This window comes from Talpa occidentalis, unplaced genomic scaffold (assembly GCF_014898055.3).
Source record: "Talpa occidentalis isolate TD23 unplaced genomic scaffold, MPIMG_talOcc4v2.1 talOcc4.14, whole genome shotgun sequence".
Taxonomy (NCBI): Eukaryota; Metazoa; Chordata; class Mammalia; order Eulipotyphla; family Talpidae; genus Talpa; species Talpa occidentalis.
Window position 1 is genome coordinate 12,408,486 of NW_023601433.1, and position 25,302 is coordinate 12,433,787.

General features: G+C 48.8%; 1 protein-coding gene across 1 annotated transcript in view; it reads right to left on the minus strand.

The window, feature by feature from the left end:
• Window positions 1-25,302, minus strand: part of PCSK6 (proprotein convertase subtilisin/kexin type 6) — a 163,098-nt gene that overhangs the window by 103,114 nt on the left and 34,682 nt on the right. Inside the window, 5 exon segments of the mRNA XM_037510085.2 lie at window positions 912-1,000; window positions 2,752-2,828; window positions 4,587-4,730; window positions 5,136-5,246; window positions 12,955-13,059. Coding sequence (XP_037365982.1) covers window positions 912-1,000; window positions 2,752-2,828; window positions 4,587-4,730; window positions 5,136-5,246; window positions 12,955-13,059 — 526 coding nt within the window.

Below are 25,302 nucleotides of genomic sequence, written 5' to 3' on the forward strand. Positions count from 1 at the left end.
AAGAGACAGGGTCCCAGTTGAGCTGGTGAGCTGGCAGTGCCCCATGGCTCTCTGGAGGGTCAAGGTCAATGCTAGCTTGGCGGTGAGCACCTGACTGCCACACCACACACTCACTGGGCGGAAATGTTTGATTCTCACCTCCAAAGCCCCGTCCTGGCAAGGGAAGCTTGATCCATGATGAAGAAACCAGACAACAAAGCCAGAGCCACCCAGGATGGGGCCTTGCTCCCTACAGGGGCAAGGAAGAGCCTTTGTTCTCCAGGATGGTGAATAAGTCAGGGGCAACTAGGGGCTGCTAGATTCCGGGAGCACCCAAGGGAGCAGAGCGAGCAGGAGCTGACCACAGTCATGGGTAGACAGAGCTCATGCAGAGCCACGGGGACGACAGGAATGTTACAAGTCCGTGCAATGCTAGGGAAGACTAATCGTGTCCAGGGGACTCTGTGAAATGTCTTCTGCCTGAGGATGAAGAGCAGGGGTGGGGGAGGTGGCCTGCCAGGCTGGGGTGTGAATCGGAGCTAAGGAAAGTCTGTGGCTCCAGGTGGAGGCTGTAAACTCTGTCTTGGAAATGACAGAGAGCCACAGAAATTGTGCACAGAGAGAACCAACGTGGTTCCTTCAGGAGGAACTTTCTGTTGACAGAGGTTAAGTCAGGGGCCAGACTAGCAAGACCAGGAGAAAGAAGGAGGGGTCTTTCCTGACGGAACCACGATGGCTTTTCAGACAAAAGAATGAACAACTCTTCTGCCTCGAGTCCCAGCGGCTGTGTGCCGGCTGCCTGCTCACGGCACAGGCGACACTGAGGCCTTAGGCAGCTGAGGCCAACAGGGGTGAAGCCGCTGAGACTCAGCAGGAGGAACCCTGTCCAGCACCCCGCCCCAGGCCCCTGGCTGCATGCTCCCTGGCCTCACCTCCGATTTTGGCGTTGTATGCAATGCCCACGATGCAGTAGGAGTTGTTGGCCGAGGCAGCCACTTCTCCTGCACAACGAGTCCCGTGCCTGCAGCAGAGGGAAAAACAAAGTTAGGGCTTAGCCGGGCAATGAGTGAACTCGGGGCACTGCCTACTTTTTCTTAAGCCCAGGAATGACACTAAACCCCACTGCAGGGAGCCAGGACACACACAGGCGGCCTGCAGCTGACAGAGCCTTCCAGGTGTCCTGCTCACGACCAGCAGGGGCTTCCCTTCCTGGAGAGCGCCTCCTCCCGCTCTACATTTCTGCTGGACAACACGATGCCGGCACACACAGGTGCAGTGTGAACGGCTGTGTGGCTGGCAGGACATGTATGTCTTGTCCCTTGTGGCACTTCCCCTCCTGCCACCCTGCCCACAACGCTCACCTGGCGCAGTCCTGAGGCAGAGCTGAGGAAGAGCACTCGAAATTGAATGCTCAGCAGCAGCTGGGGGGCTCTGAGAAATTACCAGAAAACAAATTGCTTTCCTCGGTAATGACCCTATTTTCCAATGTGCTGCCTCGGGTCAGTTCCTCCAGCACAGGCCAAAAGAAGGGCAAATGGAAACAGCACGTTTTTGAGAAGCATCCACAGGGGATTCAAATTATTGGTTCAAATCTGAAAATGATCTGGGGTCTGGAAGGGAGTCGGCTCTCCTGCTCTGGAACAACAGCTGCCCCCCTGCCAGGGCTGTTCACAGGCACCCAGATCCTGGTCTCTCCTTGGGATCCAGGTCTGCCCTTCAAGGGTCACTGCCGGCGTCTGGATCATTCCTCTGTGCCCCCAGGACACAGGTCGGAAATGCGGAGCCCATCCCCCAGGAGTGCGCGCTGCCCAGCAGGAAGGGCACCTTGGGACATGAGGCAGGGACAGCAGCCACCTGCTTGGGGGTGCCTCTGGGGCTCCAGGAGCAACAACCACACCAGGCGGCCAAGCCTCCCGGCCCAGCACCAGGATTTGCGCGCCCCTGCCCCAACCCCGCCAGCTGGAATCTGCCAAGAAGTAAAATCCCATGGAGGAAGGAGCCTTGGCCAGGGCATGTCAACCTTGGGGAGACAGAAAGGCCCCTTGTTGTTCTCCTTGAGAGACGCTGGGAAGAGTGGGCAGGGCAGGGCAGGGCAGGGCAGGGCATGCTAGCAGAGGAAGGGCGTGCGGGGAGAGTGAAGGTGAACTCCCAGCATCAGGTTTGGGGAATGACTCCAGCCCCGGGGATGCCATTTACAGAGCAGAAGCCACCTCATCTCTCTGCACTCCATGGTTGGCTGGGTGGGTGTCCTTCACCCCCACACCCCCGGCCCTGGGAGGTGGGTGCATCATCACGACTGAAAGTCTCTGCGAGGCTCACAGACACTCAGGGAGGTCACACACCTGCGTAGAGCAGCAACTCAGGAACAGCAGGGCTGGGATGCGAACCCAATGTCACCCATGCCCCTTCCAACTCCCTCATAAAGCAAAGGGGGGAGTCAAGAAAAGCTCAGGCCTGTGACCACGTGCTCCAATGACCAAACTGCTGTCTTAACACAGCTGGTCACAGAGACCGTAAGTTAAGGATGATTCTTTCGAAATACTCTGACAAGGCTGGAAGCAGGAACATCCATCAATAGCAGAGGCTAACCCCCAGGGGCCGCCCTCTGCCTGAAGAGCCCTGCCAGGGGCACCTCTGGCTCGGGGAAGCCCTCACACAGGAAGGGTGACTGCTTGCAGCTGCTCCCCTTTTGAGGATCCCTCCTGTGGGCCCATGTACCCCTCAGAAGGGGGCGGGAAGGGAAGCAAGGAAAGCCAGGACTAAGGGGCGTACTTATTTTCATTGCTGGCATCGTATCGTGGCGAGGGATCGTAATCATTTCCGTTGACATCGTAGCTTGCGTAAGAATCCTAAGAAGTGAAATCTTAATGAGTGATGAGAAATGGCACAGCATCTGACATCAAAATGAATTCCATTTAAATTATTTTATGCCTCTGTTGGAAAACAGAAAAACACACTTGGTACTACTCTCTCACTGTAACTATCGGCTTAGATATATTTTTATTGTGGCTAAATACACAGAACATAATTTACATCCTGTCCATTTCTTTTTTTTTATGATTTATTTATTTATGCATACAAGAACTGGGGTGTAGGCCAGAGGTGTGGGAGGTGAGAGGATTCACCAGAAAGAGTGGGGAACAGAACAGGCAGACTGACTGAAATACACTGCTGAGGGGAGCAGCAGGCGAGGCAAGAGAGGTCTGCTGCACCATGTGGGTAGCTCCCTGGCCAGTGATCGAACTCCTGCTGCAGTGGCTGGTGAAAGCTTGATAGTGCTGTCTTTAACCCCTGCGCCATCGGGGAGGCCCATCCATCCTGACCATTTCTGAGTATACATTTCAGAAGCACTGAACACCCACCTTTGCAACCATCACCACTGTCCACCCTCAGAACTCTTCCCATCCTGTAAAACGGAATCTCTAGACCCACCAAATGCGAGCTCCCCATTCTGCTCTCTACTAGAAAACTACCTGCCTGCTGTTTGTGTCTGAGGATGAGGAGCCCGGGGAAGTGGAGTTGTACATGTTTATCCTTTGGGGACTGACTTCACTTAGTATCATGTCTTCAGGATTTATAAATGTGGCAGCCAGTGTGACAACTTGTTCTTGCTTATTTACTTAGAGTCACATATGTTCTTGCTCACAGACTTATCAGGGGAGTATCCCTATAACTTCATGTCCTCCTTTTTTAAAAATATCATAAAAACCCTCTGGTTTTCTTATATAAACTTCAAAACTTATCTTTAAGACCAACCTAATTGTCTATTACACGCTAGGGTGTGACTGTCTGACCCATTGCGAGGCCCCGGGTTCCTTTAGGAGACTGAATGCATTTATCTGTTTTGTTTTGTTTGTTAAAGATTTATTTATTTATGCATTCAAGAACTGGGGTACAGACCAGAAGTGTGGGGGTGAGAGGATTCATCAGAGACAGAGTGGGGAACAGAACAGACAGATCTACTGAAATACACTGTTGAGGGGAGCAGCAGGCAAGACAAGAGAGGTCTGCTGCGCCATGTGGGTAGCTCCCCGGTTGGGGATCAAACTCATGCTGCAGAGGCTGTGAATTGCTTCAAAGTGCTGTGCTTAACCCTTTGTGCTATCAAGGAAGCCCTGAATGCATTTATCTGTTTACTGGAGACCAGAGTCTCTTCCTTATGTTACGAACTCATGCCATGCTCATAAGAACCATGGGAGACAGTCGTCCTATTGGGAACCCCACTGTGCAGATGGGGACACCGCACAACTTAAGTAACTTGCCCACGACCTCAAGCTAGGAAGTTGCAGGGCCAGGGTTGAAACCCAGGGAGTCTGCGTTCAGAGCCTGTCATTCTGAGGCTGCTAACACCTGCCTGAGATGAGTCTCATGGGTGTGTATCTGAGTTCTTTTGCATCCTCTCCTAGAATGTGTGACTCCTTGAACATGCAAAACCCTTTTCCCTGGCTCCAGGATGGGGACAAACATTGTTTCACCAACCCTCCTCAACACTTTCCACATTGCCTACCATCATGGCGGGGAAAGGCCCTTTATTGTTAGTCACTGTGTCTTCAGCTAAGTAAGGATCGGCACAGCTGAAAACCCGGCACGCCCCGGGCTGGACTTACGTAATTCGGGGCCAGGTCGGGGTGATTTCTCTCAATGCCGTCGTCAAGGATGGTGACCACCACATTTTTCCCCGTGTACCCCCTCTTCCAAGCCGCCTGGACGTTCATTTCTGATCGGCAGCGACTGTTCTTGTCACCACAGTGCTGTGTGAACAGAAGACACGCCCCCCACCCCCCCAAACATGGATGCTGCTGATTGGATCTCCCAGCAATGTCCCCAAGGTTGCTGGAGGCAGAGCTTTCCCTGCCTCTTGAGGAGATGCTCAGCCTCCCGCCATTTCCAGGAAGAGCAGGTGCAGAGGGCTCAGCGTGCTACTTCTGCACCTGGCCAGCTGTCTACCATGTTCCCTGGGCACCACCGCCCCTCAGTGTAGTCCCACAGCTTGCACCAAACTATTCCCCTCCTCAAAGAGCCCCCCAGAGACTGTCATATAACTTCAGAGAAAAACCCTCAAGAAACCTTGTGTTGCAGAGTGAAGCCGGGCCTTACATGCCATGTGACTGGACTGTTTCCAATTATGAGAATTTCGCTAACCCCACCCCACTTACCATGTACCACATGTTGGACCAAATGGGGTCATTGAAATAAAGGGACTGTGGGTCGTTTCGTGCCTGTCTCTTCACCCTGCGTTTCACTTCTTGCTGCTGGAGCCATGTCACCTGCCAGGGAGAGACACGGTGACTGCTTGGGTTCTAGACCCTTCCCTGAGTCAGGGTCATCTTCCCAGGGTACTAAGCCACACCATTAACTTAATCCTGACAAAATCCATGTTTGAATGACAAGTTCCAAGGAGACATTTTCCCTTCAAAGTGACCACATTTGAAAAATGTTTATGTGGGAGGAGAAATGGCAGCAAACTGGTAGATTCTGAAATCAAAGATTTTGTAATGTCGCCAATGAATTATCGGGTGATCGTCATCCTGAAGAAAAGGGAACCACGCTTACGGAAAGAGTGAAGAGGAGAAATTGCTTGATCAAATGGCTATTGCAAGTTGGAGGTAAAGATGTTTTTCAGTGAAGATATGAATAAAATTATGAGAATTTGTGTAGTGGAATTTTCAGCAGCCACTAGCAACACTGTAGCAAAATTTGCACAGAGAAAACTCTAGAGAAGGACACAACACAGCAAAATATTAACAGCAGCAATTCCTGTGGGTGACATTATTGTTAATTAAATTTTTTAAAATGATTTTCAAGGTTTTCTGAATGTCTTTCAAATAGATCTACCTTCATAGCCAAGAAATAAAGGTGGAGAGGCAGCATATATAATATTTCAGAGCAGGAATCCAGGTCCAGGCTGCCTGAATTCAAACTCCAGCCCCACACTCACCAGCTGTGTGATGTAGTTAAGTTCCCTGGTCTCAATTGTTCATCTGTGCAATTGACAAGGGTGGGCGGACATGAGGTTTATATGCAGCACTGGTTTATATGAAGCACTCAGACCCTGGCACACAGCCATCGTCATCATTGTCACCATCGTGTGTCTATGTGTGTGACCCATCGTGTGTCTGTGTGCATGACCCACACATTCTATTCAAGCTGGAAGAGTTGTTCTCTGGGAGAGAACAGCCCCAGCAGGTTCTGTAGAGGATGAGCCTCTGGCTCACGGTCTCTGTAGGAGGCTGGGCTGCCTGCCTGGGCCTCAACCTCCAGCCTGTGAAGTGGAGGTCAGATCAGCCCATGTCACAGACCACTGGCACTCAACAGTTTGTGATGCTGAGATCTCAGTTCCAGATAATGCAGACTGCTCTCAACACGTCATCGGGTCAACTTTCAATAGTAGAAGAGCTAAGAGACACACAAATTGCCCAAGTGGTGAATTTAAAGAAAGAAACATTTGATCCCTGAGAAGGGTGTGCCACTTTACAGTTACAGGGGTCCTTTCTCATGAAGGAGAATGGTTAATGCACATTTGAAGCAAGCAGGGAGCTAAGCTTGGCACCTCCTGCTGCAGAATCCAGGGGCCCTTGAGGTACCTCAAAGACCAGAGTTAAGTCCAGGAAACCGCAGAGGATTTATGGAAAGGCCGTACACATGAGCGTGTGAGGTCTCCGCTAGAGAGAACGTGTCTACAACTTTCACTGTCTTTTCAAAGATGCCTGTGAATCCAAAATGGTTAAAAAGCACTGAACTAGAGGTAGAACAGGAGGCAGGAAGTGGTTCAGAACTTTCAGGTGAGGAATTACTGCCACTGCATCATCTTCCTGGAGGGCACAGGGGACAAGCCTCTCAAGTGCGTGATGTCAAATGACATTATGAGAACCTGTCCCAGTGAGACCCTCAGCCCCTCTAGTATCACCTTAGGGTGGTGAGGTGGGGATGGGAGGGGTACAGATTGCTGCAGCAACCACACAGCTGGAAACCCATGAGCCAGGGCCACAGAAGAGGAGAGGGGAAAAAATTAAATATAAATGATAAATTTTAAAAAAGGTCACACCTACCACCCTCCCCATGTCATAGAGGAACTGGAACCCAGTCCCCCCACCCCCTCTCACCCCTCGGTCAAACCTGGAACAAGGTACAAGCCATTTCTCCAGTTCTTCCCCTGGGGTGGAGCTACATGGGTCAAAGGGCCGTGGCTTAGTGCCGGTGAGATATGACGGCACTTGTTCTGTCAATTTTGGAAATTTGTCAGTGGGTGTGTAAGGACTTTGGGAAATTAGACCAAGTCATGAATTTGCAAGTTAGTTCTTACCCCCCTAAAGGAAATGCATGCCATCTGCCTCCATGGACCCAGGGCAGGCAGCTAGAGCCCAGTGCCCAATCTTGCCACACAGACACCAGTCAGCATGTCCACGTGCAGTCACTGTCACTCTGTCATACTAGGCGTCAGCAATGTGGGATATGGCTTGATTAACCCTGGCCCTCCTTAGGACTTCGGGCATCATTTAACCCAGGCAGGCCACAACTAACTTCTAAAGTAGTTACCTAGCTCGAAAGTGGCACGCACATGCTAACAGATAACTGATGTGATTCTGACCTGTGAAAATTGAGACAGGTTCCCGTAAACAGTCCTGTCTACTGCGTCCTGGGTGGTCTGCAGGGCTTGTCAGGGAGTAAACACAGCAGAGATGTGGCTTTGGCCCTCAAGAACGTTATAATCCACTGACCCTCGACAGGCTGGTGTGCTGCTAGCTATAAGCATGTCTCTCATGGGTTCTAGAATACTGCAGGCCCTCTCCCCACAAACCATCTGCAGCTCCTATGAGCCTTGGGAGAGTCACTATTCAGATCCCAAGCAAACTATCCACTCATCCTTCCTGCCAAATCGGCCATGGGCCTCCCTCTTGGCAGTATCTCCAAAATGACCAGGGAATACTTGTCACAAGAACAAAGGTGGGGGTTGAGTCAAACAAGTGTAAGAGCCTCTGGATTGACAAGCTTCGCTACCGCTTCTGTGCACCGGGAGCCTCAAAAAGAAAGAATGGTTCCCCCAGTCTACGGGACCACTCCACCCTTACAGAAGGCACATCTCCTGAGGAAGTGGTCAGCCTGGGATGAGTGCTGTGCATGGACCCCACAGGACACACTCCAGCCCCCCATGCTCCCACGTTGTGCTGGGACAGAAGCCAGCAGCTCAACAGCCTGACCCGCCTCTCGCGGGGTCCAGTGGGGAAACAGATGCTGATGGAAGAATGTCACCAGTCTAGAACATACACTGCTAGGAAGAGCCAGGTGCCCGGTGGTAGGGGCATATGAGGAGACAGTGGGAGAGCAGGCTGGTGTAGACATTGTGCAGGGGGACAAGCCAAAGTCATCTGAGGAGGACTTTAAAGGCAGTGAGGCTGGGGCCATGGAGAAGCCAGACCAAGAGGGGCCCGGGAGGTGGGCATCCCTAGGCATGATGGCACCACTGCACACATATTTCATAGGAACCCTCAGGGGTGGCCGGGGGCTCCTCTGAGATGCCACCAGCAGGCCAGTGAGGAGGGCAGCACAGTGGTCCAGGAGAGGGGGCCAGGAGCTTGGCCTAGGGGACATGGGAAATGGGCTGGCTGGTAGAAGAAATAAGGAGACTGCCCTCGGGCCACTGGGTGCAGAAGGCACTTGTGCCTGAGACAGAGGTGGGGTCAGAGGTGGTCAGCTGGGTTTGGGACACACCCAATGACCTCGATGTCTTTGAGGCCCCTCAGCAGAAGCATCCAGCACATGGGTAAAATAACGCAGCACCATCTTTTAAGGTAATCAAAAGTCTAACTTTTTATCAATCCCCAGGGGCCGTTCTGCTAGAAACAGTTGGGTTGGGCCAAAGTAGCGGAGACAGCTGGAGATTTCTGTGTGGGCAAACCCATTGGGCTCTGGACACCAGTCCTCCCCTGTCCCCAGCTGTGACCCAGTTCATCAACCCTGGGACGAATCTGGTCAGTTACTGTCTATGCAACGGTATTTGCCAGGAACTTTTTGTTTGTTTGCACTCTGTGCGGCGCTAGCACACAGAGCTGTCAGATAAAATCCCATCTGTGGTTAATGGAAAGATCTACTTCAACATTGCATCACTACTGAAAAGAAACCTGAGCTTTGATTAAACTGGGGGTGGGGGGAGTCAAAGTCCCATCCTGCACAACAGAACGCCGACTTTGGGCCTTGGTCAGCTTCCAACCTCTGAACTCGTAAGCGCTGAAATGAGGCCTCGCCCTGAGGTTTCCTCATACCCACCCCCTATCCCGGAAGGAGCCACTGAGGGCCTCCCTCAGAACATCTTTTACCCTTCCACATCCTTCATCGATCTGGCTGAGAAAGGAAGGAAGGAAAAGGCTAAACCAGTCATCACAGTAAAATGTAAGGGCTGGGAGACGCAGGCAGCAACGTCCAGCTATTAACCAGCTTGGAACCTAATCAGAAAGAGTAATTTAAAAAAAATTTGTGAGCCCTTTCAGCTATTGGCTGATGCTTCTGTAATATCTACCCTTCTCCAGACTTTTGGCAAAAGAACAATTTCAAAACAAATGCTTTCAGTTTGGTTAAATGACAGCCCTTGCAAAGAGCCAGCCACTGATACTGCAGGCTGAGAACAGGGGCTGCTCTCCCCAGGAGAGGGCTGGGCTACAAAGCGCTCGAAGCAAAATGGCCCTTTTCAAAGATGGTCAAAACCATCAAGCAAAGGTAATTAAGAAAGGAAGGAGACAACTGCAAAATTCCAGGAGAGGCTCAGCCTAAAAGGACGCTTAATACAAGAGAGCTGGAGGGAGGGCAGGCTGAGAGACGACCAAGAAGTCTTATATCTTCCTCTCTGCTTGTGGTTCTTTTTTTCATTTGGTGTGAACAAATGTATACTCGATCAGCTTTTATGTGACGTAGGGGCAGTTTGTAAATTCCATCACTTATCAAAGCACTTTTATACAACGGGGACTGGAGCTAATTAAAATAAATACCATCTGCATTCGATTGAACTTTATCCTAAGCCCTATAACATTCATTTCCAGTTGGGTCATTCCAACACAATGGCGAAGCTGCATTCCGATGTCTCTAAATAATATTAAATCATCTTTTCCTTTTCTTAATAATATTAATTACACAGCTCTCCGCATGCTAACGTGCGGAAAAAATGCTTTGCTAATGTGGGAAGATGTGGGATACACGGCAAGAAAAGATAACACTAAATGCTTCTAGAAGACCGCTAATTTTGCCCCATATTTCATCAGAATGAGTTAAGCAAAGTAAATATTAGTCAGCCTGACAGCTAATTGATTCGGTTTGCATTAAAACGAGACTGATTTAAACGAAGGTATTTCAGTTGCGATTCTGAATTCATAATTGGTTCAGATGTCTACATGCTTTCCCTGGGGCTAAAAATTTAATTAGAACTGTGAGAAACAATCAGCCAATCGTGTGGAAGTCACAGGAGGGGCTGGAATGTGCAGGTTGTTTACCTTTTCTCTCTTTCGTCTTTATTGGCAGGATGCTTTGATAGCGGCCCTGCCAGGAGCTTATTAAGAAGCTCCGTATAAAAGGGGTTTTATTTGAAAAAATAAAAAAACTTAGCTGCCACAGCTTTGGCCTAGAAGCTCTATCCTTCCATCTCCTTCAAGAACACAACTGGTTACTGGGAATATTTTGGCCTCAGACCCAAACTGAATGTCGTACTTTGCAGACAGCTAAGATGAACGCACTCCTGTAGTGTAAGTGGCACTTTTGGGTACTCCCACCCTGCCACACTCTAGCCCACCCAGGGTCTTCACTGTTGCTGCACAATCTCACACCCTGACCCACAATCTCACCTGGCACAGACATAGGTTGGGGGGCATCTTTGTATCTCCTGGGGTACCCAGCAGGTGCACAGTTAATAATTGGGATAAGAAAGGGAAAAGCACTCAAATTGGGTTATCTTTGCAAGTTTTAAAACTCAGTCACTAAAAATAAGAATGTCGACTAATATAGGTTAAGTCTCCTATTTCGGCTCTGCCTTTCTCCTATTTCGGCTCTGCCTTAGTTCTAACTACTGAGAAATGGCTTAATTCTCAGAAGCCCCATGGGAAGGGGACCAGACAATCTGCTGCCCCGCTCCTTCCCACTGCATGCCTGTGGTGGGGACGTGCAAACAGCCACCCCTGGCGGTAACATGTGTGGTCATAAGTTAATAACTTCAAGGACCTCAAAGAACAAGCATGTTGGCAACAGAAGACCCATCACCACTCACTTAAAGTTAGATGGTAGAGGGGCGCTATAGCAACCCCCTTCTAGCTTGGAATGTTCTCCACACCTTGATTGATGAGGGGATGCTGGCAGCCTCTGTCTTCCACCTAGTAGCGTGCAGGCCCCTGGGCCCACTGCTTAGAACCTCCTTCCACTCATTCTCCAGGGACCCAGATACTGGTTCTGCTGGTCCCTCTCCAGCACTCCCCTTCTGTGGGAGTCAGAACCTACAAGGTTCAGCAGTCCCTCTAAAAAGCCTGACTTCAAGTTCCACGGTGGGAGCAGGAACAAGCATAATCACAGCCCCATCTGATTCTGTGAAGGCGTATGCTACAGTGCCCAGCATGTCATTATTTCTCACAAACCTTAAATTCCTTTCCTTGCTATGAAGGAAAAATGAGATTTACATAATGTTTTGTATTTAACTCTTTCTATCCATGTGCCTGTTTTCCACCCACCCACCCACCCATCCATCCATTCACCTATAAGATGAGCTCAGAACTATACACAATACACGTCAGCTTTGTCACAACCCACTTCAATGAATAAGTTCTATTGGGGACCGCATCAGAACACCCAGAAAGTGATATTCTAGAGAAGGATGTTTAGGTGCCCAGAGATAATGGTCTCCCACACACTCCCAACCAGGTCAGTCAGTACAGGAGCACTGGGTTGCCAGTGGCTTGGGATGACACACAGAACCCACTTCCCCATGGCACCTTTATGATACATGTTCTCTAAGAGTAGCAAAAGTAGTGTCATGTGCTATCCTGGTGGCACAAGCCAACAATTAGCACATTTAGCTTTAAAGAGAAGGCCATTTCCATGTTCTAAAATGATTTTCCAATGGCCACATTTCTTTGGTAGAGCTACTACTGCTTCTCACATGAACTTCTTCATTTGCCTTGTAGCAATCATCACCCTCATCTATCACATATTTTTCCATTTATAGCTTGATTATCTGTCAGCCTCACTGCCCACTCCAATGGCCTGCGAGGACAGGGCCTGCTGCATTGCAGGTGCTCCAAAGTCACCTGTTGAATGAATAAAGTCATCGAAAGCTCACTTGGCCATCTTCAATTTTTAATCTTACGAAGTATCTGTTGACCGACATTTATGAAATATTAATCTCAAGTCTATGCAGAAAGGAAGTTTAATTAACCACCCCATAAATATAAATTGTATTAAACTTAAAATGTTAGCCTCATCAAATTACATTTGTTTTGATCTCAAAGATCACATGAATTTTTAAGGAAAGAAGAAACTTATATTTATTGGCCAAGCTTTTAAATTCATGGTAACCATTAAGGTATGTCACGACAACCGCAGAAACATGCCTTTGCCCAATCTCTAATTTCATTAATAAAATACTCACTTGAATTGCCTGGTCTTTTTACCTCTAAGATCTATAAACTTATCCCCTGTAATAACTGTGCATTTTGTTGACTTTTAAACACTCAAAATAACAATAGATCTTAATCACTGCTTCAAACTAAAGTCAAGAATTAAAATTCTTAGGTCTAACAAGGGGACCCAAATACCTAGCTATTCAGGTGGTTTTTATGTCTTTACACACTAATCATGTTTTACTCTAAATGGATATGGAAAATGAGTAGAAACACATTATATATCTAGAAACACATTAAAACCCACACTCAGCCATTTTTAGAACCACAGATCCAAACATAAAGCAAACAACCACCAAGGCCTTAGGAAAGTATCAGAGGTCTGTACCTGGGGGTCCATTCTCAGGAAGGTGTGAGGGCCTTTGCTACTCAGAGTCGATCTTTTAAAGGTTTTGCTATGATAAAAATGGTAGTAATCTTCCAGGTTTCCAATCTGCAAAACAAGAAGCCAGATATCCTCAGTTAATACAATCATAGAACAGCTTCAAAAATCCTGCATCCCACAAATATCTTCCCTCATCCTAGAGGGTCAGTCAAACCCCAGAGAAAACACACCCTCCATTACACTTCCGCAGGCATCTCTGGCACCTGTTCAGTGCTTCTGAACATGAAGATGGATTTAAACACTCCTGTTTGGATAAACAAATTAGGTAGTATTTCTGATGAAGCACAAACTCCACCGAATCTTGTGGTGAGTTCATATCATTTAAAGTTTGTACATGTTGGCCAGCTTTTTTAGACACGAATTAATGTTCATTTAGGGTCAAGCATCCCTGAAGTAGCTAAGCTAGTGTCAAGTCAGGGCTACACCCAAATATTCATCCATAAACAAACCCCATCCTTTCTACCCCATGGGTAAACTGAAATATCTAAGAATGAACATTCATTCTCAAGTACAAGGAAGCCAAAGAAAACACACAGATCCATCTGCTCAGGGATTGTGAAAGGTCAGATGAGAACAGCCAAACCCCTCGGGTGTCCCAATTTTCTGCCAGGGGCAGTTTGTCAGGACAGATTTCAGCTTTAGTGCTGGATCGAAGGAATCTAAAGAAGTGATGGATGTGGCTTTTGGGACTCGCCCTCCTGTCTGATGACCCTTGAGCATCGGGACATTGTTCTCAGAAGACCTGCTTCTTGTTCTAACTTCCACTGCTTGTTGAAAATAGCTCTTCGGTCACCATCCTTGAAAGCAGAACATTTTATTTTTTTTAATATTTTATTTTATATAATTCTTACATCATTTTTCATTTTTGCACAATGTATGCATTTTCATTTTGGTTATATTCCCCATACAATTGCATCCCCCCTTATTTTTACCCTAATCCTTCCTCTCCCTGCCACCCCCCCGCCCCCGTAGTATGTCTCTGGTTTATAGTTGCTTATTGATTTTGATTTTTACTTTGTATTAATTAGTCTTTTTCCTGGTCCCTTATTTAAGTTTTCTAGATTCCTGCTATGAGTGAGACCATCCGGTATTTTTCTTTTTCTTCCTGACTTATTTCACTGAGCATGATCCCTTCCAGCTCCATCCATGTTGCTGCAAATTGCATGTGTTTATCTTTTTTGAATGCTGAGTAATATTCCATGGTGTATATGCACCACATCTTCTTGATCCAGTCATCTATTTTGGGGGCATTTGGGTTGTTTCCATAGCTTAGCTATTGTAAATAGTGCTGCTATAAACATAGGGGTGCAGGTGCCCTTTGGAATTAATGTTTCTGTGTCCTTTGGGTAAATACCTAGGAGGGGAATTGCTGGATCATATGGAAGCTCCATCTTTAGTAGGTTGAGGAATCTCCACACAGCTTTCCATAGTGGTTGGACCAGTTTGAAAGCAGAACATTTTAAATGAAGATGGACCAAGTTCCCTTCCAGGCTAGACCATCGGAGTTTTGTTTTTTTTTTTCCTCCCAGCTTCTGATTAAAGGGTGAACTTAAGACTAACTATCCTCTAGGGCAGTTAAGTGAGATGACTCCAAGCACAAGTTTTCCATCAGATAAACCTGGTTCCAATTTTACCCACTCCTTTCACCACCATTGCTCATGTGGCCTTGGGCAACAATATTCAAATCTTGCAAATCTCCATTCCTTATGAATAGAACAGGGATAAAACTACAAGGCCCTTGGAGTTGATTAAATAGGACTAATGTCAACCCAATGCACAGCCATTTTTTGGCTGCCCCTACCTCATTTACAGCCATTGCGTCTGCTCCAGCTGACCCCAATAGAGCTGATGGACCCAGGCAGAGATGGTGGGGTTGAGAGATGCTATGAGTGGCCATTTCCATGTCTTTCCACAAGAAGGTAAAGCAGGCATGTACAGAGAGCAACTTCCACCCTCCTCACTACCCTTCAGCCCTCATTTTCAGCCACCCTGGTAGTCCTCCTGCCTCTTGTTCTTAGATTTCATGAGACACCCCTTTGTCCTTGAACAAAGAACTGCCATCATCAGTTAAGCTTGCTCAGCGGGTTTCTGTTACTTACAACCACAGAACATCAGATGCTGAGCAAGTCATAAGGATTAAATAGGTATCATCTGTATAAGACCTGGTTTAGTTCCTAGAACCTACAATAGTATGTGGCCAACAAATGCAGCTGGTACTGGGAGCTGTGATTCTTTCCATGGCTCCTCCATTCCCCATGCCATGCCTGGAGTATTCTCAGTTTTGAACAAATCAGATTCTGTGTCCCAGCTGGTTTCCTTCCTGTGGGGTGTTCTGGGCTTAAGAGCCTCTCTGAGTCTTAGTTTCCTTGTGAGAATAATAGCTATTATCTTGAAGAGTTGTTCTAAGACTTAAATTATATATTATATATAATTATAGATATTCTCCCTATAGATAAGTAGATAGATGGATGGATGGATAGAGAGAGAGAGGGAGAGAGAGAGAGAGAGAGAGATAGAATAAAGTGGGTGGTGGGTGAATGGATGGATAGATACATACATAGATACACAGACCAATGCCATAGATATGGAGCTAGCAGAGCACCTGAGGGGGTAGTAAATGCTTGATAAATGGTTTTCTGCAATTATCATTCTCAGTTCATTTTCTACCTATTTCCGCCATCACAAATCTCATTTTTCTGCCCTATTTTGCACAAAACCACTTTTATTTCACCACCTACAGATAAGTCACCTTGCTCACTTCTTCAACAAAGTTAATTGCTATATATGTCGAAAGACTCCTCCTAAAGCATGCCAGAGCTGTTATTTAGCAACAGACACAGTAATGGAGTCTTAACTTAGAGCAGTATTTAATCAGCATGTTTGCTTGCGAGCTGCCACCATCCCTGGGAGATGTTTCGCAACTTTGGTCTTTTAACTCTGGGCATTCAAGTCAATTCCCATTCAGGAACATGGAGAAACTCAGAATTGAACCAAATTTGCTAGCGAGGGGATGGATTAGTTGCACATGCCAGGGCGGTCTGGAAGCCATTCAGGGCAGCACCTGGCCTTAGGGCAGCCAAGCTGCTCTTAAAAGGCCAGTCCCAAGACCATTTATCCTCCTGTCTCTGGGCCACCACGTCCATCCTTAGCAAGGGCTCAATGAATCCCAACCGATGGGAGCTGTTCCCTTTGAGCAATCCAGGGAAGGAACAGATGGTGCCCACAGTGCCAAGCAGCAAACTGCCCCCAGGGCATTGCCATGTTTGTTTGGAAACTTATGTCCAGCCCAGCATGGGGACTGAAGATGTGGGGAGGTCCTTTCTCAATGCAGGGGATCAGGGACACCAGCCAAGGCCACCTACTGGCCCTTTCAAAGCCAGAAGAAACTGGAATCAGAAAACACTTCAGAAAATAAGGGGCAAGGGTGAGGTCACAAATCTGAAAGTGGCCCCAAGGTCCCCTGTGAGTTCTATGAACCTCCATCCAGCTTCTGGGTTTTTTTTGGAAGGAAGCTGAGTAGGGGATGGGATAGCCACATTCCTTCCTCAGGATCAAAGACTGGAGTCAGACAAGCCATAAGCCAGGAAGTGGGATTCAGCACACAGGACCGAAAGGGTTGCCTGATACTGGAATTACCAATGGGATAGGAGGGGAGGTGGGTGTGAGGGGACTGGGTCTTTAAGAGGGAATCTAGCCATGCCTTCCAAGGGCTTGGCCTGTACTCAGACTGGGTTACCCACACAGTGCTGCCAACCAGGGCTACGCCTGTCCCCGCAAGCCTGCCGATGGCTGTGGTTAATAAAGCCCTTCACTCAGAGCGGGGGCTAGCGAACCTGGGTCCACAGGCCAAACCCTGATCACCACGTGTTTGGTTTTTTATTTTCATTTTCTAACACTGTGGGAAAATATAACAACATTTACCAATGAAACCATTTTTAAGGTGGGGTTCAGTGGCATGGGGTAGATTCACAATGCCATGTGGCCACCGTCTCCAGAACTTTCTTTGTCTTCCCAAAATGAAACCCTTTTCTCATAAACACTAATTGCCCACCCTTTTCCCCTCCCCCAGTCCTTGGTGACCCCCTCTTCTGCTTTCTGTGTCCATGACTCTGACGAGTCTCGGGACCTCCTCTAAGTGCAACCATGTGACATTTGTCCTGTTGGGACTGGTTTATTATATGTGCAAGATGTCCTCCAGGCTCATCCTGTGTTACCAGGGATCAGACTTCCTTCCATTTGGGGCTGAAAAATAGTTCCTTGCTTGCACAGACCACATTTTATTTATGCATTCATCTGCTGACTGACTGGGGTGGCTTCCACCTTCGGCTACGTGAGTAATGCTGCTGTTGAGTACAGGTGTGCAAATCAATGTTCCCGTGCCTGCTTTCAATTCTTTGGGGCACAGATCCACTTCCTGTCTGTACAAATAAAGCTTTATTGGAACACAGCCACACCCACTCGTTTCCCCACCAGCCACAACGGCTTTGGTCCATGCCCGCAGAGCTGAGGCTGCTACAGGGACGCACTGAGCTGCAAGCTTAAGCGATTCCGCGTGTGGACTTTTTCAAACAGGAAAGGTTTGCCGCTCTGTGACATACAACCTTTGCTGCCAAGCCTGTTTTGGCAGTCTCTGCTCTCTGATGTCGAACATGGCTCGTCCAAAGGCTGGAATGCCCTGTCCATACCCCGAGGGCTTCTGTTTAGAAACAGAGACCAGCTGCGATCCCAGCACCTTCAGCATCTCATCCGGTCCCGGATCCGTTCTTTCTGCAGGAGCCCTCCACGTCAGATGCCCCAGGAGGCACCCTGTCTCCCTGTCTATCTCACACTGGGCTGCCCTCTGCAACAGGCACGGAGTCAGGACTGTCAGGGGGTCATGAGGGGCAAAAGGTGAGAAGGGGTCAAAGGGGCAGGGCAGGAGGTGGGGGCACTGACCGTTGGTAGGACTCAGCCGGGTGACATCTGGGACCTGGCTGTTCCTTCTCCTCCCCTCCCCTTTGAAGCCTGCTCTGCCTCGCACCTGACCTCCACAGCAGAGCCAACCACCACTTAGTCCTCTCACATGGGGAGCTGCTCCTGAAGATCTCTGGGTGTCTACATGAGGGAAGAGGGCAGGATGGCAAACTGGGAGGTCCCCTGGCTCAGGCAGTTTCACATGTGGGGGACCCTTGACTGTCTTCTGGCCCTGACTCACAGATTGGGGTGTGGGAGAGAACCAGGGAGACAGCCCCACCATACAGATGGGAAGACTAGGCCCAGAGAACTCATGCCCAGTGTCATCTCAGGGGCTCCCCATTTGGAACCAGCCATCCCCCCATTCTGCCCACAGACAGCTTGTCAACGTCTGACACCAAATGACATGCAGACACCCAAACAGGGCTCGCCGTCATTGTTCCTTATGCCAGCTTCTGGGTCAAAGGGCAGGAGCAAGGATTAGAATAGACACAAGAGAGGGGGTAACATAAGGACCTTTTAAATCCAGGGTAGTCTTCTAAGTAAGGAAACGCTGTTCCTATCTGACATCCGCACTGCTGGTCACGCAGGTGCTGCCCCTGGCCGGGCAGCCGTGGCCATCCCAGGTGCCAGCGAGGCTGTGGCCTGGGACGCCATCTATGTTGTCGGGGCCACCCACGTGCCTTTCACACCACGTCTCGGGTGTCTAAACAGCCTGTGTGGCTTCAAAGGACGACTGCCATTTGAGGGCCCTGGCAGCCTGCTTTTTTCCCTCTTCCTTCCTCTCCCTGCGAAAGGAGGAGAAACCACCTCCACCATCCCAGGCTGCCCACAGGCCGCTCAGCTCTGAGCCCTTCCAGAGCTTCAATCTGCTCTTCATCAATGAATCTGATCACCAGCCTGCGAGGTGTTTCTTTTTAAGTCACAACATAAAATTTCAATATGTTCCTTTTCTCTTTCTTGTCCCGGGCATTTTCACGATGCATTAATTAGAGCCAGACCAAGAAAATAAACCATCTGCCGAATATGTAATGCTCATGTTTCTTTACTCGACGCTGATATGTAATTATAAACATTCGTTTATAAAATGGGTAAGATCATTAAAACATCATTAAAAACCTTGCTAAAAGCTCTCGGCCAGAACACTGGGAAAAATGAGATCAAGGAACCCCCAGCGCGGAGGAATGTATTTTCTCTATAACAGGATGCTCTATTAGACATTTAAATAAATATAGATAAATTTTGCACATAGTACAAAAGGGTGTAGAGATAGTAGGGACAGCTATTCCCCCTACTCCCCTCAACAGCCACTGACCCCACCCCCACCCCAGCTGCTTCTGAGCTCCTGGCCTATCAGAAGAGCAGAAGCGCTGGCTGAGTGCACACCCTCCAGGCAGCAAGCTAGGAGTTTAGAAACACCGACAATAGTCTGATGGGCTGGATGCTATGATTATCTTCACGTTGTATATGTGGAAACTGAAGCACATAGCGGTTAAAGAACCCATTCAGGACCACATCTTTAGTAAGAAGCACAGCCAGGATTTGAACTCAGAGCTCACATTCTCAACCATCACACTTCCTGCTTTCTGGCACGATTACGTGACTAGCAGCCACAAAGACCCCTCGCGTCTTTTTTCCTCTCAGCAGCAGAAATTATAGGTGACATAGACTATTTTCCCTGTATGTATCCAGTCCACAATGCTATGAGTGTGTGTGGATGGCAAGCGACTTGCTCATGTTTGTATATCTGCATATATATGCATGTATGTACAAGGACGTGTAGGTGCACACATGTGTATAGTACACACAGCGTACACACTAGCACATGGCTATATAAGTGTGCATATATATGTATGTGTATATTTATGCAAGATATGTGTGTGTATTTTTATGCAAGACTCATAAACAAATGGCTCTAAAATGCAAGCAGGCACGTCTTTGATTTCCCCAGAGCCTTCAAATGCAAGTGGACCTACCAGGGCCACTGCCTGCTGCCCTCAAGCAGGACCTCTGGGTCCAGGGCCCACCACCTGGGGGCACATTGGAGCACAGCTGGAGCAAACCCCAGGGAGATTCTGGTTCCAGAGGTGTGGGCTGCTCCGGGCCATGCGGATTCTGAAACCTCTCTCCAGGAGACACTGAGCCATATCCAGGCTTTGTGTCAATTCCAGAGGGCACAGGTCCTTTCAGGAGGCTGTCTGGCCAATCCCCAGGGATTCCAGACTCAGCCTGGCAAGGACTACTCTGCAAAGCCCCCAACTCCATGGCAACTGGACACACTACCATTAAGGGGGAGTCCTCAGGAGGCCAGGTCATACCCTAGCCATCTTTGTCTGCTTGCTCTTGGCAGGGTGCCCAGTATGGGCATCCCCAGTGCACCCATCATTAGGCCAGTGTCATCTTGCCACCCCGGTCACTGCCCCCCCCCCTTCTGTTCCTCCTCCCAAGAAATCTGCATCATGGTGAATGGCACAACCATCATCCTCAGGTATCAGGTGTCACCAAACTCTCTGAAAGTCACCTCTCAAATGGTTCCCAAACTGGGCTGTGCCCCAGCACCTCCACCCTTGTGCAGTGGCATCACTGCTCTGCTTAGACCAGAGCGGGGCCCTCGCCAGCCATTCCCATTCCAGCTCCCTCCCATCTTCAAGGACGAAGCATGGGCCCTTCACAAGGCACATAAAGGTCTCCATGACTGGGCCAGGCCATCTCTCCTGCTTCAGGCCTGGCCCACCAACTGCGCCTCATATCTTGCAGAGGTTTGCCTTGTGTGAGATCCTGCCGCCCCTCCTGTTTCACATGCCAAGCCTGCCCGTGCCAGTTGCCTCCACCAAGACTATCTCCCACTCTGCCTTTAACTAGCACCTCAGTTGTCACTGCCTCCAGAAAGCCCTCCAGGATGCCCCAGGCACATGTCTGTCGCACGTGGCTACCACAACTCTTCCACCCTCCCTCTACAGGAAGCTCTTCAAAGGTAGCGCCGTCATCTATAAATCCTCAGGTGCAGGCAGCATCTGGTGCAAGACAGAGGCTCAAAAATGATTTGGTGAATGAATGGATTTCAAGTGACCCTAGAAGGACACTGTATCTTCCCCTTTCCACCTACATACAGCTGTCCAGAGCCACCGCGAGTCCAGGGGCAGGGTCAACCGAGACCCCGTGCCTACTGGCCCAGGCACTGATGTCCTGCCTTTGAACACTTTCACTAGTCCCCCTCCCAGGTCATGAAGCTGTGGAGTCAGGCCAACCCCCTCTTGGCTGTGTGGCCCCTTAGACCTCCACCCCCAGGGATGTGGGCTGAGCCTCTCAGGCAGTGCCAGCGCTGTGTGCCAGCCAAGTAGCCCCACGGTCTTCATTCATGTGAGAGAAGAAGGCTCTCGGGGACCAGAGCTGCGATGTGTGCAAAAAGCCTGGGAAACCAATGAAGGAAAGGGCAGAAGCCAAGGCTGATGGGGGAGAGGCCAGGGCTGGTGTGCTTACAGGAAGGCCCTCCCTTGTCCTGTTTTGTTATGTTTTGTGTTTTGAAAGAGCAGGTGTAACCCAGCCTCAAGTCCCCTCCCTGCTTTATAAGGCAGGTGTGAGGACTGACCCATCCGTGGATGCCACCAGCTCAGCAGCCCCACCTTCCCAAAGGAAAAGATATTGTGGCATTTTCTGCAGATCCCAAGGCAAGGAGGAGGCGAGCCCCATCTAATTTATCACATGTGATTTGCAGCAAAGTTACTGATGCCGAATTCACCCCAAATAACACCCGATGGTTCCAAAGGTCCACCCGCCCACTCAACCCTCCAATGGACGTGACCTCAGACACAGGTGCAATTCTGCAAGCCCTCGAGTCAGCAAGTTGAGTTTTGGGGGGTTGGCTAAACACATACTTTGGTCAGTCCACAAAAATTCACCCCACCTCCCTGGGCCAGTGCAGTTAAATCCTGCCTCAAGGGAACAGCTGATAGCAGCCACAAAATGTCACAATTCAAGGTCTCAGAAATGAATGGGCTGTAGATGAGACTTCTGACTTTGCAAAAAACTATTCACTGTATCACTCCCAAAGCCTGTCCTTGGCTGGAAACAGATGTCTCGGGTCCTGTGCACTCACAGCTGCATGCGAGGCCTCCAGAGCCGCCCTACTTCAGGGCCAGCATCTTCTAGGACCTTGGCACTGGGGGGAGAGTCTATGTTTAAAAGTCACGGGCGTCTGAGTTCAGTTATATAATGTTATTGATCCCAGTTGGTCTGCTTAAGAAAAACATAACTAATTAGAGCCTATAAAAACCTACACACCAAATTAATTCTGACTTGCTTTGGCGACTTCCGCCTGAAGAAAGTTATAAATATAGATGGTCACTGAGTCTATATTTAGCCTGCACTGGGTTACCTGGTATTTATAATGAAGGAAGTCCAGCAAGAGAGAGAAAGAATGGACATTTTGTTGTTATTTTTTAAAGCTTAAAAAAAAAAAAAACAAACCTGCTTCCCATTTCGGTCACATCTACACACAGCAGCATTCTGTGACTGCAATAATTACAATTCTGACCCAAGTTAAGATTATTGCACAATTTCCTAGTCTCTTAAAATTACTTTCTTCAACACGTATCCACCCAAAGCGTGCGACTAAGCTGCTCCACTTCCTACAAATTCCTGAAAAATCATTAATTTTGACTGAGTGGATTTCCTTTTCTCTTCCCTTGAGTCGCCAAACCGAATAGTCTGTCTTCAGAACAGGACGCTTCATTTCCATACCTGACTTCAACCTATACCTTTAACATCCACAGGGGCCAATTGAGGAACTGCAGCAGTTCCTCGGAAGATCTTCATTTCAAATCAATTCCTGGTTGAAGTTTTCTTAGGGTTATCTGGAATTAGTCTTTTTACCAGAGTTCTAAACCCTACCTCCCTTCGTATTCGTTTTCATTTTGTTTTGATTGAAAAATAAAATCCCTGTAAGACTTCTTGGGGAAAAAAATTCAGCCTTAGAGCCACATGTGGGTTTTCAGTGAGTTTGTCATGGTTTCAAAGTATTACAAAAGGAATTTTATGAATTGCCAAACAACAAGAGAACCAGAGTCCCTCCTTTTTACCCCCTTTTCCAATAAAGCTTAAAGAATATAGAGTCTAGAATCAAAACAAACCCTGGAATTGCTTCAACTCCTAACTCTTCTTTCAGAGCATCTTCTTCCAACTTTATGAAGCAAATGGCAGGTTGGTTTTTGGAATCACACCCCCATCCCTTCCTCCCACCAAAGCAGAACCCTTGGAGCCCACGAACTACTTTGTAAAAGATGGAAATTCAATGGGGTGTATGTCAAGGGCAGAGGACCTCTGGGATAAGGCGGCTGCATGAAGCCCGGCCCCACCTCCAGTGTGCCCGCCTGTGTCCAGGTTGGAGCTTCTCACTCCAGCCCCCAGGGCTGCCCCCGGTGCCCCATGTGGCTATTTGTTCTTGAGGATGGGTTCATGCCATGTGTTCCTACTGCCCAGGTGACACGCCCACAGGACCCACATGGGGACACTGGAAACCCAGCACTGCCAGGTGGCCCAAACTCTTCTAGAGAAGCCGACCCTCAGATCCCACACCAGTTCTTCCAGGTCTTGAATACTGGAAACTAATTTTAAAGGGTGACACCACTGTGTGGCCTTCCCAAGACATGTTTGCCGGTGGCAGGTGGCCTGTCATCCCTGCAACAGGGAGCAAGACCTCCGGTTCAGACTGCTGAGTCTAGGAGGTTTGCTGTCGACTTTTTTTCTCTCTGTGGATGGAAGACATACTGGAGAGAGATCCTCAGAAAGTCTCATCGGGAAAATTCAGCCAGGAAGAAAGGCTCTGGGACATGCCCAGATGATTCTTAGCAAAGAAAACCTTGGCTTGTGAATGCAGGAAAGCTTGGCCGTGACCTTCGGCACCAAGGGCCTCATAAGTGCAGCACACTGAGCAGGCTGATTATGCCACAGATCCAGTAGCAAGGCTATGTGAAGCACTCAGAGAATCCGAGCAGGGGCAGCTGGGTTTCCCCAGCCCCCCTCGCAAGCCCCCCAGGAAAAAGGGTCAGCACTGTTTGGGCTACTCATCTGAGGAAGGTCAGGAGCTGCAAGATTTGAAAAAGAAAAAAAAAAGAAAAAAAAAAAAAGACCAGAACTTTTGTCCTTAGGAAAGAAATGTCTAGAATTTGAACTTTAATATTGAAAGTACTCTCACTTGAGAGCAGCTATCCTAAGGGAAATTAAAAAGTATTTTAGAGAAATTAATCTTCAAATTTTTCACTTTAAAAATAAATAGCTCCTAGACCCCACAGAAGCAAAAGCAGAGACATGAACAGATATTTGCACAGCCTCGTTCACAGCAGCCCGACTCCCAGCAAACGCGGGAGGAGGCCTCTGCGGCCATCAGTGGCTGACCGGATCAACACTATGTGCTCCGTGGACATGGAATATCACTCAGCCCTAAAGAAGAAGGGAGCGCTGGCACATGCTCAGCGTGATGAGCCTCGAGGACATTGTGGTGAGTGAAGTAAGCCAGATAGCAAGAGAAGGCCTGCTGAATCCACACACGTGCGGTGCCTTGTCAAATCCACAGACAGAAAGTAGAATGGCGGCTGCCAGGGGCCGGGGAGTTGGGGATGGGAGACAGTGCCAAAGGGGAGAGGTTTCAGCTTGAAAAGATGACAAAGTTCTGGAGCTGGACAATGGTGGTGATGGTTGTACAGTGATGGACTTAATGCCACCGAAGTGGACACTTAAAGCTGGTGGAGGTGACACACTTCATTATTTATATCTTACCCAAAACCAAGAAAAATTTCCTCGACATCTTGTTCCCACCTATCCTAAAACAGGCTCCTGGACTGCGTCACTCAGCATGCGGGGTCCCCTAGCGCCAGTGACAGTGGCATTTGGAGACCTGAGAGGGAGAAGTCACAGCCAGCGGGAGGAGCAGAAGGCGGAGGGAGACCACACTGGGGCCTGCTGTGGGCATGAGCTAGTCCTGGCTCTAGGCGAGTCTCCCTACTCCGGTGTCCTGATCCATCATGTGGTTTCACTTAAAGGAAAAAAGGGCACCAGGGAGGAGATGGCGTTGGCTTGGTTGCCCTTGGAGATGGCTCGAGTTCACCTGGCCCCTTTGTAATTCCACAGCCCCCAGCCCTCTTTGACGCCGATGCCCACGCAAGGGGTCCCAGTAACCAATCCCCCGGCAGGGGCTTGCCCCGTGGAGACAGGTGGCTTCCTTTCACGAAGATACAGAGGACTTTAGTCCAACCACATTAGTGCCCAAACCCAACGATGCCAATTAAAAGCAGACGTAGAGAGAAGCATGTGCTGTCATCCAGCTTCTGTGGTTCAACCCCA